This window comes from Heterocephalus glaber, unplaced genomic scaffold (genome assembly GCF_053883595.1).
Source record: "Heterocephalus glaber isolate CG9 unplaced genomic scaffold, H.glaber_assembly_v1.0 deba00001537, whole genome shotgun sequence".
Taxonomy (NCBI): domain Eukaryota; kingdom Metazoa; phylum Chordata; class Mammalia; order Rodentia; family Bathyergidae; genus Heterocephalus; species Heterocephalus glaber.
Window position 1 is genome coordinate 704237 of NW_028258332.1, and position 13636 is coordinate 717872.

At 63.1% G+C, this 13636-nt stretch overlaps 1 protein-coding gene across 8 annotated transcripts in view; it reads right to left on the bottom strand.

Moving 5' to 3' along the window:
* Window positions 1-69: 69 nt before the first annotated feature.
* The window catches only part of Tert (telomerase reverse transcriptase), a 30052-nt gene continuing 16485 nt past the window's right edge, over window positions 70-13636 (bottom strand). For 3 of the 8 annotated variants that reach the window (XM_021258580.2, XM_087189177.1, XM_087189175.1), the window contains exons 10-16: window positions 12736-12807; window positions 11044-11232; window positions 8778-8904; window positions 8359-8420; window positions 7297-7421; window positions 7020-7157; window positions 70-6787 (exon numbers count right to left, since the gene is read on the bottom strand). In XM_021258580.2, coding sequence (XP_021114239.2) covers window positions 6684-6787; window positions 7020-7157; window positions 7297-7421; window positions 8359-8420; window positions 8778-8904; window positions 11044-11232; window positions 12736-12807 — 817 coding nt within the window. In that variant the 3' untranslated portion in view covers window positions 70-6683. The other 5 variants (XM_087189174.1, XM_087189172.1, XM_087189173.1 and 2 more) reach the window with 4 other exon arrangements.

A 13636-nucleotide genomic window follows, 5' to 3' on the forward strand; every position in this document is an offset into this window, starting at 1 on the left:
CGGTTGGTGCTCCCCAGCGGTGTCCGGCTCAATGGTGTCCCAAGCGGGAGACAGATTGGCCCTGGGAACTCCCGGTCTGGGCGGCAGCAGTGCCTGCCCAGGCCCACGAGGCCCCGGGCACAGCAGCATGGCTGTTTGCCACCCCATGAATCCACACTGACAGGGGCAGAGTTGAGCAGTCCCACCAGCAACGAGGCAGGGGCAGCCCACTGGGCTTGGCAGGGACCCAGCCAGCAGAAGGTGCCTGTCCTTCCCAAGCAGTCGGCACGTCCAGCAAGTGGGGTGCTGCAGAGGGCCCAAAGGGCTGTCCCTGCTGGTCACCAGGGCCACAGGCTGATGACCCCATGCTGTTTCCGAGAAGCATGGAACACTGCTGCTTTTATTTCCAAAGCGGCTAACTTGTCTGTGGTGATACGAAAAGGCTGGTGATCAGCTGGTGATCAGCAAGGACCAGGCGAGCACTACCTTCGTCTGCTCATTTGCTCACTCACTCCTTCACTCTCGGCTCCTCCTCCTTGCCAAGCCCTGGGAAGCTGTCACCCCGGCTCCTCATCCCCTCCCTCCCCCAGCAGCGCCGCGGAGCCAGGCTCAGGTGCCAGCGCAGGGCCCTGGACGTGCAGTTCACCTCCATATCCAGGGAAGCATAGGTTACAGACCCACCTGGGTGTCCTCAGGAAGTCCTGGCTGGGCAGCGCTGTCCGTGGCGCTGGAGACCAGGCAGGGTGGACCAGGGAGGCTGTGGGCCTGGGTGCATGGCTGGGGGCAGGTCCCTGGTGCCTGGTCCACACCCAGCCCAGATCCCAGGGTAAACAAAGGCACAGCCATGGCCGCTCACCTGCAGAGCACAGAGCCGATCCCAGGTGTCCCCACTAAGCACCCTGAGCCTCGGAGGGGCATCCTGTAGGTGTCCCCACCCACGGTCACCACCCTCCCCAGGCCCACTGAGAAGGCGGCAAGCACGTGGGGACAAGCATGCTGCACAGGGCAGCCAGGAGACAGGGGGCCTGGTGCCCAGGCTCGGCCCACAGCCACCTTGCTCCATCACTGGAACCCAGCACACACCTCTGCCAGCCAGCCCTCAGCCACAACAGACACGAGACAAGCCACAGGGCACTCAGGTGGCCGAGCCCAAAGGTGGGCACCAGGCCCCCGGACCCAGAGCCCGCCTCTCTGCTTTGGGCCTCTCCCTGGACGTCGCAGCATCCTTTCCGGTTTGTGGCCCGACTGAGAGCCCCTCTCTAGTCTGGACGGCAAGCTGCAGGGGAGGCTGGTCGCTGAGCCTGGGGCGTGGGAGGAGGGGCAGGGCTGTGGCTCACACGGGAGGGCGAGGCGTCCCCAGCCTCTTCGAGGGAGGGTGCCTGGTAAGTCCGACAGCGGGTGGCCCACCGTGTTGCCATGGACAAACAGATACAGGGGCACTGTGACCGCTGGCAAGCGCACAGGGGTTGGGGTGTGGCCCTAACAGTGGCTGGGGACACGGTCCCACTCTACTGCAGGGCCTGCCAGTCCTGCCACGGGCCCTGAACGGCACAGGCAAGGGCTGCTGACAGCAGGCTATGCCCAGCAAGCAGCTTCAGCCACAGCTGTACTTCCCATCTGTGCCACAGTTTGAAAACTCCCAGGGGCTGAGCAGGGCCCGGGTCCTCAGCCTGGGGAGACTTGGTGTGAGATGTCACAGAAGTGGCACTGCAGGAGAGCAGCCTGCTGGGGAGGTTGGCAATGGCAGCGTCTGTGTCCTTCCCAGACCACGGCATCTGCAGCCTCCGAGCAAGGAAGGCGGGGACAGGGGGCCCAGGATGCTCATCTCCCAAACTCCCCTCTGCCCACAAGCTTGGCACAGCCTGAGTAACAGGGCAGGGTGGAGGATGTCTGGGAGGTCGGCACACGCGTGGCCAGGTGGCCCGGTCATGGTGCAGTGTGTCTGCCCGACCCAACATGCCGTTGGTCAGGGCCGCGGGCAGATGCCTTGGGGGCCCGGGAGGCTGCCTAGCAGCCCAGGAAGGAGCAGCTGAGGGCAGCTTTGAGAGCAGAGTGAGCAGGCCTGGGCCTGCCCGCAGGGAACACCAGGCTGGTCCCTCAGGCAGGCCGGGCTGGCACCTGACCAGCAGTGGGGGAACAGCGGCCCCCCCAGCCCGCTCCCTTCTCAGGGACAGCTCTGAGGGCCTGGGGTACAACAGCTTCAAACAGAGCTGTCGTCCAGGAGCCACGGAGCCCCAGGTGCCTTCTGCCTGCCAGCTTCAGGCCTGCTCTGTCCTGTGACCAGGGCAGGGCCAGCTCTGCAGAGGGACCCTCTCAACTACGGGGACAGAGGCAACCACGCACACAGCTCTTTGGAACACTCACTCTGGGGCAGCCACCAGCTTCTGGGGAACAGCCCCTCCCTCACAGCGCGGGCTGGGACCCACATGGGGGCCCCACAGCGGCAGCCAGGGTGTGGGAGCGCTCAGTCTAGGGCAGGAACACAAACGACAGCACCCAAGGAGCACGGTGCCTTGTCAGGTGATGAGCCCAGGTGGGACGGGGCAGCCGGGTGCCCAGACTCAGGCCTGCCCTGTCACACCTGGGCTGCAGGAGAGCAACCACAGAGGTCACAGTCCACAGAATCTCCCAGACCCATCATCCCTGTGGCCACAGGCTCCAGGATCCTGGGTGTGCCAACGGGCTGGGGGGCCCGGCCTGAGCCAGCAGACGCTGCAAGGGCTCCATTCCCACCTCTGAGGACTCTAGCCCGCAGCCTCAGCTTGGCCGGAGCGCGATGGAGCTGCACCCAGATCACCCAGACCCGAGTCAGCTTTTCCAACCCATCAGGCACAGGTGCTCAGACCCAGGAGGGGCAAGGGGCCCAGGCCGGGCTCCCAGGGCACCAGCTCCACCCGGGCTGGAAGTGTCACCACATACACAGGGTCCCCAGGGCAGCCACAGGGCCCTGCCATGCAACAAGCCACTGGGCAGGGCCTATCACTACCTCTCGGGGTTGTTTTGTTACCGGGGATCAAACTTGGGGACCTGGTGCTTGCAAGGCAGGCCGTGGCACCATTGAGCTAGATCCCCGGCCCTGTCTGTTCTTAGAGGCCCCTGACGCGTCTTGTCACCAGCAGGCTGGGGTTCCTGAGCTCAACTGAGATAGGCAGCATGAGCTGCCAAAAGCCCAGCCCTCCGGGTGTCGCAGCTGTGGGCTTTGCGTGCCAGTGGCCCTTGGCTCCCATGAGCTCTTGGTGTTCTCTCGGCAGCTCCTCGCTGCTCTACTGTGCCTCAGCAGCCAGGGCTTGGGGTGCCCTTGAAGGCTTCCTGGGGTTTTGCCAACAATGTCTGCTGGCTCTCTGGGGACACTTCTGTGGTCTCTGCTGCTCTCTGCTCTGCAGGGCTAGCAGGCCTTAGTGCAGCCTGATCACCCCGTGACCCCCAAACATCGAGAGCAGGCAGCAGGACCGCTCAGGGGAGGCTTTGCTGGGCAGTGCACAGGGGGAACCCTCCCAGAGTGGCCCGAGGGCACGCTGCTTGTGCATAGGAGCAGGCTGGGCATGTGCCATCCTTGTGTTACAGTCCTACGTGGCAACTTCCAAAGCAATGGCAGAAGTCATTTGGAGGACCAGGTGGAGTCATCTGAGGCCTACATTTCAAGCCAAAGTGGAAACCTCCCAGGCTGGGCCTAGGAAACCTTCCCTGCCACAGGACTGCTTGGCCAGAGCAGTCTGATCCACAGCTCTGGCGCTCCCATGGAAATGACGGATCTGAAGTCAGGAAGACCCTTCCAAGCAGCTGTGTTCCTCAGGGCCCATCGGGGCTGGGGACTTTGGAGCAACCAGCAGTGAGTGCCAGTCCCTCCCTGGTCTTTGCCATCCGTCAGGTCCTCCACTGCCGCTGAGGTGCCAGTGGCACCTGCACATGGCTGCCGCAGGGCTATAGCAGTAAGCGTGGAGACACAGCTGGTGGCTGTCAGCTGGAAAAGGGAGGCACCGGGCCTCGTTTCCCCAGTCCACACTGGCAGGGCTGGGCACCCTGCTTGCTCTTCCAGCCTGTAGCCCCCATCCCTGGGTGTGTGCCGCCCTGCACCCCTACTCCTGAATGACTGGTGGAGTGTTGCCCGAACTCCTTCCAGCTCCCCTCTTGCACTTCTAGGGACCTGAGAGATGGCGACACTGGGCTGCCCAGGTTAATTCAGGGTGGTCTCTCTGTGGTGCAGGTGATAGAACCCAAGCAGCGAGTTCCACCCCCACCCTTTTGGAGGCAGGGGACGCAGTTACCCAAGCGGACCCCAAACTCTTAATCCTCGAGCCTGTTTCCTGAGTAGCTGATTGCTGGTGAGCACTATAGCACCAGGAAGTGCTCCATAAGGCCAGCAGGTCAGCAGGCTTCATCCCACCTATTTTAGTTCACACCTGCCACTTGAGGTGACACTCACAGGCTGAGACCCGGGCTTCTGCCACCAGCTCCTGGGGGTCTGATACCCTAAGTTCACGGCACCCCCACCCCGTCCAGGGCATCCTTCACTGGTCAGGATCCAGGCAGCTGGGCATGGTGCCAGTGCTGAGGGTGAGCGATGGAGGGACCACCAGGAAGCAGCCTGCAGGAGGGACGCAGCCCCTCATTTGGGGACTCCCCTGACCTCCACAAGGGCCTTCAATGATCCACTGCCACTCACACGCCCTTCTCCCTCCTTTTCCATTTCGATTTCCCCTTCTCTATGGGACATACACTGAGCTTAATAGGAAGCTTGGATACTGGGAAGCCAAACAACCAGTTTTTTCAAACATTTATTTTCACGTGGCCCCAAGGAATTCTGGCTCTTTCTGTTTTATTTCTGCTTTTTGCTGTACTAGGTGTTGCACAGGAGGCAAGTGATCCCCCCAGCCACATCCCAGCCTAGCAGTGTGAGACAGGACTCACAGGACGCCAGGTGAGCGGAACCCTATGAAGGACACACCTACACGAGGAGCTCAGTGTTTCAGCAGGACCAGGGACTCTGCGTGAAGCCAAAGCAATATGTGCTTAGCTGGAGAAACAGTGCCGCAGCCCTGCAGAACCAAGGGCGGTGCCCGATCCACTGTCCTGGCAGTGTGCCGTGCCTGTTCCAGGACCCTCGCCCTGCTCTGTCAGCTGCAGGTGTCTGCCGTTGGCTCCAGCAGGCCAGCTGCCAAGGGCCCAGCACTCACTGTCATGCGCCACGCGGGGAATCCGGGCCCCACTACGTTTGCAACGCGCCCCGTGGGCTTGGGCTCGGGTCACTGGGATGCACTCATGGTGACAGTGACAGACAAGGCCACACCTGGCTGCCTTAAACCCTGGCAGGACGCTCACCGCGTGGCATCAACTGCAAGCCCCGTCCAAGGGGCACTCCGGCCATCGGCAACATCCCAGGAGCCACCAGAACAGCTCCCTTCTGGGAGGTGTAACCCAAGCACCAGAGCACCGGGCCAGGTTCCTGGAGGCTGCTGCAGGGAGCGGCCCTTCCCGGCTCCACCTGGCCCTCGGCCCTGGCAGGACCAGACAACTGCACCTGTCCCTGGTTTCACGTCCACGGCTGAGTCCTCTGCACCCCCACCCGCTGAGAGTCCAGAGCTGACTAGGCAGTGCCGGGCTACTGCTCCACTCCGGGGCCGCACACGGAGCCCTACCAGGGTCACCAACAGCACAGAGAACCTGTCAACATGCAATTCCCAGGCCCCACCCCAGGCTGCAGAGCCCACCTCACTCCACAGCCAGGCCATTGGGAGCTGGCCCTGCACGCTGGCTGGTGGACAAGGGACTGTCTACTCCCTTCCTGGCACTCAGTAGGACCCTCCAGAGCCAGCCCCCAACCCAGACCTCAGAGGACACCAGGTCCAGCCCTGACCTCCCTGCGTTCTCCCGCCACTGCCCCCATGTGAGCAGGACCCCACCTTGCCTTCCTGGGGCCATGCCACCACCTGCCTGCCGCCAACCCCCTGTCCGTGCACACCGGCCCCCTGGCCCTCCCTTGCAGTCCCTCCACCTGTGATGAGAAGCGCCTGCTGGCTGACAGGTCTGCCCGTGTGCCCAGCCCAAGCTCCCCTGGCCAGTGCTTCAGGCGGCCTGCGAGATGGACAAACAAGGCCACAGCACTTGGCACGAGACAACAGAGTAGGCAGTGGGGGATGCAGAGCCAGGACCACCCCCCACCCGACCGCACACGCTGCATCCCCGCGCTGGCACAGGGGCGCGGACGGAGGTCAGGGCCAACAGGGGCGGTAGGCTATTGCCAGCCCTGTGTGTCGGCAACCTCCACTAACCCCCGCCACCCTGAAAGCTCCATGTGGGAGCCAACAGACAGGGAGTGGGCCAGCCTGGGCCGGCAGCAGGAAGCTTTCAGAGCTTTCAACACACAAGCCTGCTTCAGCATGCGCCGTGGGTCTGCCACGACTGCCCTAGGCTGAGGGCTCAGGAGCGGTCTGGAGTCTGGGTGGCGCTGCCGGCCAGAGCCCCTGAGCTATGTGCAGAGGGCTCCTGCAGACACTCGCAGTGGAGGTGCTCTGCCGCAAATCCACAGAGAGCCCACGTGCATCCCCATGGCCAGCACTGAAGGAGGACCCAGGCTGGGGTCTGTGCTTCCCCAAGGAGGCACTGGAAACCCCTGCCGGCACCCCAGCAGCCTCAGCAGTTCCAGAGCTTCGGGCAGGCAGGCCCCTCCTGAGACAGGTACGGATGAGGGTGGTGGAGTGCTGGCCTCAGTCCAGGATGGTCTTGAAGTCCATGGTCAGGGCAGGGTCGGCTGCAGCCTCCAGGGCGGCCATCGTCACCTTGGGGAGCTTCCCACGCAGCTGAGTCTGGGCTGCCAGAGGGACAGGGCTCAGGCTCCTCTGGGAGAGGTGACTGTATTCAGCCAGGCCTGAGACATGCTGAGGGGATGGGGGCCGGGCCCCAAGAGTGGCCAAGGGGCAGCAGGGCTGAGGATGGCCTGGCCAGGTGTAGGAACAACCAGGGCAGGAGGTGGGGGGCAACCCAGGTGCTTGGATGGAGACAGGGCCAGGCCCCAGGAGGCCGCTTCCCCAGCGCGTGCTCACCTGTCCTGAGTGGGCCAAGAAGACACTTGTAGGTGGCACGGTGATGACCCAGCTTGAGCAGGAAGGCCTGGTGGCAGAGCCACCGGGCAGCTTCAGAGGGAAATGGGCCAGTGGCGCCCTTGGTCCCCAGAGACACCCCTGGGGAGCACATGAGGCTGAGGACCCAGGCATGCCTGCGCCCCGCACTTGCAGGACAGCCCCTCTCAATACCGCCTGGCCCGAGGCTCCCACACAGCTTGGGCCCTGTGGGCATCTTGGTGCCTGGGCCCCAGCACACCTGCATTCTTGGCTTTCAGGATGGAGTAGCAGCGGGAGGCTGAGTCGGAGATGATGCGGAGGAAGAACGGGGCGTTCTTGCGAACCGGCTGGTGGAACGGCAGCTGCAGCACACAGGCGTGGAACCTACGTGGTCAGATGGAGCGTGCTCACACGTGTGCGCACGTGTGGCCCCTGGCTGTGTCTCCTGGCTGGAATGTACTCCCGTGGGTACCATGCACACCTGTGCATGTCTGTGTGCACACACGTGAATTACACGTGTACTGTGTACAGCTTGTGCGTGCACGGGTGTTTACGCACAATGAGCACAAACGTGTTGTGTGTCATGTCCTCATTTGTGTGGCTGTCATCCGACGAGGCCCCACTGAGCCCTGGAGGACAGGACGCCGAACCCCATGGCGGGCTGAGGGCGAGGGAAGGCGCTCAGGCTGGACCTCTGGCTCCACTCTCTGCTCCCCACCAAGGAGCTGTGACAGTGATCTTGTGCCACACCAAACACACCCAGCCCAGGTGTGCAACACTGAACTCACGCCCGTGTTGCAGGGTGGTCGCTTCCCTGCACTCAGCCCTGGACCAGAAGGACCCTGCAGGAGAGGCTGGGTCTGCCACGCCACACAGCAGCTCTTTGCCCAGCCCGGGGTCAGGCAGACGCTGGCCCTGCTGCGGCCTCTGCAGAGCACCCTTCCCATGACAGCAGGATACAAGTCACTGCTGGCCTGACATTCACAGAGGCTGCTACAGGAAGCCTCAGCGAGTCTGGTGGGGAGGGGAGGTGCCCAGGTGATGCACAAGGTGGAACGTGACCTGCAGATCACCCGTCCCAGCCCCACCCTCGGGACCTGCCAAAGACACAGTGTCCCGGGAGCTCCAGCCAGCAGAGCAAAGCCAGTGTGTGGGGTGCGGACAGTGACGCCATTGCAAAGCCTCACCTGCTCTCGGGGACCCCAAGTCCCTCAATGGCCCGAGTCAGGCAGCTCCACCTGTCAAGCCTGAGTCTCAGGACAATGAAGGCCAAGCACTGCCAGGCCTCTACTGCCACCTGGTGGCCACACGCGAGACCCACCTGTAGGCCTGCAGCAGGAATATCTTGTAGATGTTGATGAGCACCGTCCTCAGGCTGTTCACCTGGCGCAGAGACAGGGTGTCAGCTGTGCCCCGGGATGATGTTCTTCGTCATTAAGCAGAGCGAAAGGGCTGCGTGGAGAAGCCACCTCTCTCCCCAGAAGCCCAGCCAGGCTTCGCCAGGGAGTGCTGCCACTAAGGGGACTGAGGGCACAGAACAAAGGCGGAGCCACCGCGGAAGGCTCCAGGGCTGGGAACCGCCACGTGAGTAAGGGCACTGGGGCCAAGGAGGCAGAGGAACGGCTGCGTGAGCAGGTGGACGATTCTGATGCAATCTCACACACACAGGCCCACGCGCACTGGACAGCCAGCCCTGCGAATCGACCTCATGGTGCAGTCCGGGGCCGCCACCCTGCTCACCTGCAGGTCTAGAAAGAGGCCATGGCACTTCAGCCGTAGGATGGCCAGCAGCTTGCGGCGCATGCTCCACCCCGCCCTGATGCCGCGGTCGAAGGTGAGGCTGGCCCTGATGGACGTCCGTGCGTAACTGCAGCACAGGGTGTGGCATCAGGGGTGTGACTCCCACGACCTACTCCACGAAACCAGCTCCCTGTGTGGGACCCAGTGGGGCTTCCAGGGTGCAGGTGACACGCTCCACTTCCATCTGGCCCGCGGCACGACCCGGACCCAGGGCCACCAGTCCTCGGGACCCAGCAGCGTCAACTTAACCCCAGCCCTGGACCCCATTGTACACGTTCCCTCACCGGTGACGAACAAGGCTGCCGAAACCCACAGGACTCATCCAAAGTACAAACCCCCGCAAGAAATGAGCTGCGCCCGAGAGGCCACGTCATACTTCCGGGACAAGGCCTGGAGCCCGGCGCTAAGATCACCTGCTCGAGGCCTGCAGGGCTTTCCTCGTCCTCGTGCCACGCAGCCACAAGGCCAGCCTCGCACAGAGCACGGAGAGGCGCGTGGGCATCCCTCAGCCCCCAGCCCGCCTGCGCGCACTGTGCCCGATGTGCACAATCCACTCGGAGACGCTCCGTTGCAGCCAGCCTGCGTGCGCCCGGGCTCGACACGTGCTTCCTTCGTGTGACTGAGCGCTCCTGGAAACTTGAGGTGGACGGCAGGAGCACCAAACGAGCCCTGCATGGCCGGACACCGCGGAGTTGTCTCCCTGGCTGGGCGCGCGGCTGGCTCTGGCACTGGGGTGGCCGGGCACCTGTCTAGGACCTGCTCGCTGGCATGGAGGCTCTGGAAGGCATGCAAACGCCCCAGGAGCCACTTTTGAGAGACTGCCCCACAGGCTGGCACGACCACGGTGCGCACACACGCGATGCTCCTTCCTGCAGCTCCGCGACCGCCCACCACTCGCAGTCCCACCTGCCCAGCTGGCGTGAGCCTCTGCCCTGGGCCTTCGTGGGAGGCCATGGGGGGTGGGGGCAGGGATCCAGGTGATGGGGCGACGGGGCGCAGCCCACAGCAGCCGGGTGACCGGGCTACCATGGCGCCCGGCACCGAGGCCCAGCCGCTCTCCCCCGCAGGAGACCGGAGATGACAGCCGGCGTCGGACGCTCCCCTCCTGCCAGACGCTGCTGCCTCCCCTTCTGACACCACAGCGGGAACACCTGCTTGCTTTCTCTGAGTCTTTTTTGTTCTTCCTCCTACTGTCCTTGTCTGTATTCAGACCCTTCTACCAGGGTTTGTTCTAGTCTATGCAGCCAGTGAAAGACGTAGTTTCTTCCCATCAGCTTTCTTTGGAAAAAATTCAACCATCAACCCCTTTTTCACGGACTGACCCACGTAGCCCACCGACCCAGGTCGCCCTCCACAGACCATGCCAGCTGCAGGGTGGGGACAGTCGGGAAAGACTGCGTCTCTTCTGGATGCTGCTGCCTCCCCTGCTCACTCTCCCAAAGCGCCACAGCGCAGCCACTGCCAACAGCACCCACAGTGCGTCAGGGGTTGTGAGCCACCCGACGGCCAAGGGGACACGTCACTTAAATGGCTGGGGATCCCGGCACGAGTCCCGAGCCCTGACGGGGGGCTGTGGCGCTCCACTGTTTTCTTGTCCTGTCGGTCAAGTGTCCCTCACACTGCCACCTGAGCCATGCTCGGGGCAGGATAAAATGCCAAACTCTTCCCGCTGCAGATGCTACCTGGCCGTCTTGCCTGGGTGTCCCTCCTGATGTCCCGAGGGAGCACCGGGCCGGCTGCGGGAGGGCTGAGTGTGCCGAGTACACCAGGCCCGCCCCTGCATGAGGACTCCAGCCCGGGGGCCAGCAGCGCCACACCCACCCTCCCTCCACTCAGGAGGCCACTTCCCGAAAGCACGGTGGGGACAGCAAGTCCAGCTCTGGGTGACGAAGCCCAGACAGCCAGAGTTGCCAATGTGAAGAGCAGCAAGGCCCCACCATGGCTTTTGTATTTTTCACTCCTAAAAGCAACAGCCTGGACTTCTGCATCTGATTCCCCAAGCTTCAGGCGGGTGCCGGGACCTCGGCTCAGGGTCGGGCTGCATCTCTGGGGACACATGGTATACCCCAGGTCTGTGCAACATCTTCTGCCCCCCAGATGGGAAGGGTCACCCCGAGGCCCATGGTTGCCTGCTGTGTACAAAAGGGGACAAGGACAGGGCCGGTCCGCAGTGCCTCTGCCCGTTGCCCCCGCCAGGTGCGCATACCTGGCATAGTTGCAGCGCACCTCCAGCGTGCGGGTGTCCAGCAGTAGGCCGCACCAGGGGAACAGGCAGTGCGTGGGCAGCTGCAGCGGGGCAGGGCCACCCAGGACACCGTCCTCCACGGGGAAGTTCACCAGCGTCTTCTGCAGGTTCAGTGTGCAGCCGTACTCAGGGATGCCACGGACAAGGGTCCTGGGGCAGAGTGGGGGTGAGCTGCAGGGCGAGTTCTCTATGCCATGACGTGGGTCCCCAGGGTGTCCTGGGTGCAGAGAACTGCAGGGCTGCAGTGGGAGGCGGACACAGCCCCACTCCCCACTCGGGTAAGAGGGGAGGACTGAGCAGCGAACCAGCTGAGAATGGGGGGCCAGGGGACCTCGGACGGGTCTCAGATGTCCACACGGCAGGCCCTGTCCCCGGTGACCTGCACGCTCCTGTCAGGGCTGTGGGGTCCTGTCCCCAGTGACCCACACAGTCCCACCCGGGCACCACTGTGAGCACCGTGCGTGGCCAGCGTCCACCTCGGTCTGCCCTAAGGAAGGGACTTCCTCCCCAAGCACGGGCCTCCTCGGTGAGTGCCCTGCACGTTCCTTCCCTGGAGCCGACAGCACCCACCGTGCAGCCACCAGCTCGGGACACTGCCCGGCACAGTCACCTCTGCCACTGCATCGGGTCTGCGTTGCATCTCCCGTGTGTCCTCCTCGGGCCCTCAGCTGGCCCACCTCTGGGGACCAAACACCCACCCAGAGCCACACCCTGGACCAAGACCCTCAGCCCAGAGCTGCCCCCAGAACTCTCTAGTGTCCTCTGTCCCCAGAGGTCACTGGCCTGTGCCCGGTGGACACAGCAGGGCCACCTGGACTTGACCCCATCCCCAATCCCCCTCACCAATCCCATCAAGCACCACCTGTGTGGCCTGCTGTGCTCGAGGGCATGGAGGGGGACACAGAGCCCAGCACCCAGTGTGTTTGCACCGCAGATGCCTCGTGGCCACCAGAAACACCTCTCAGGTGGCAACAGTTTGGAGGTGAACCTTCAGCACTTCCAAGTTTCTCCTCTTGTAAAGTCAGCCCGAAAAGGTCAGAGCCACAGAGCCCGAGGCTACTTGGAAGGGGGCTCACGCTACAAGCCCTGCTCCCTGGCAGGGTCACGTGAGCTGACAACTCTAAGGCCAACCCTGGGGTATGCAGTGACCAGTGCACTGCACTGTCCTGAAATGCCACACTGCACCCATCATTGTGCAAAGACTCCCGAACACCCCTAAACGCAAATCATCACCATTCAGTGAGTCCTACCGATCCCATAAAGAAAACCCAGGTTGTTGGGCTGCAGGAGCCTCCCAGCCACTTCCTTGCTCACAGTGTAGAATGAAACCTTGTGCCTGCCAGGCCGGGGTGTGTCTGGGCTCCCCGAACACAGCCCCTCCAGGAAGGAGCTCTGGGCAGTGTCCAGATTCGCCCAGCCTCCAGCCAGTGAGCTCCCACGAGACTCAGGGGAGGCGTGGGCCGCACCATCCTTGGTGCCCATGGGCACCCCAGGCCTCTCTCTGTGCAGGCGAGGTGCCCGCATGGTGCAGGAAGGACACTGCCAGCCCCGGGAACAGCTCAGCCCCGGTGTACAGAACACTCGTGAATGAAACGAGTCAGGGTTGCACATGCAAGCCATAAACGCAGGGTGACCCAGGGGTGGGGTCCTTACCCAAGGAAGGCTCTCGCCTGGGCCAGGTGAGGCGTCACCAACAGGAAGTCATCCACCAAGCGCAAGAGCACCCTACAACGAGGAGGCATGGAGAGGCTTCCGGTCACACACCTGACGCAGCCTGCCAGGGAGCCCAAAGCCCAGACCTCCGAATTCACACCGCAAAGAATAAAAGGCTGTGCTTGAAATAAACACCTCAAGTTCCTTTAGCCGACACCAATGTCCTTGACTGCCAAACCAAGGGGTTATGTGCAAATGGGCGCCCAGGGGAGCTCAGGCGTGGGACTCTGCTTTGGCCAGACAGACTTGCAAAGCTGCCCTTTGAAACTCCACCTCACAGGGGAAAATGACTGAGCCGGGCTGTGCGGAGCTGGGTGCCCTGCCCTCTTCCAAGCCCCGTGGGGCCTCTGCCCACACAATTGCGTGGTCCTGGGAAGCCTGCAGCCCACGCCGGGTGAGCGCAGAATGACCCCCCATGCCCGCCCAGGGTCGTGGGGGTCCCGCTTCAGGCCTTCGTCCCAGCTGATGGCCACACGCTGCGTGGTCAGCTTGGGGACACAGCCTTCCATGCTCCTGACCAGGCTGCATTGGCAGAGTTCAATTTTTCCCTTTTACCTAAACGTTTGCCAACCTGGAACTCGAGCATTAAGAACCCCTCCGTCAACACGCAAGCGTTAGAACTGGGCTTTAAAGGATGCCCTGGAAACCCAGAACTGGAAATGACCGCTTTGAGTGTACCTGCTCCCTCTGGCGCACCCACGTCCACCCAGACCACAGGCTCCCACCAAAGTCGGCTGCTGTCAGCCAGAGCCACTGGGACAAACCAATGAGCAGGAGCACAACGTGGCTGGGTTTGAAACCCCGGTTCTGATGGGTCGGTGACCAGCCGGCACTGGGCCCA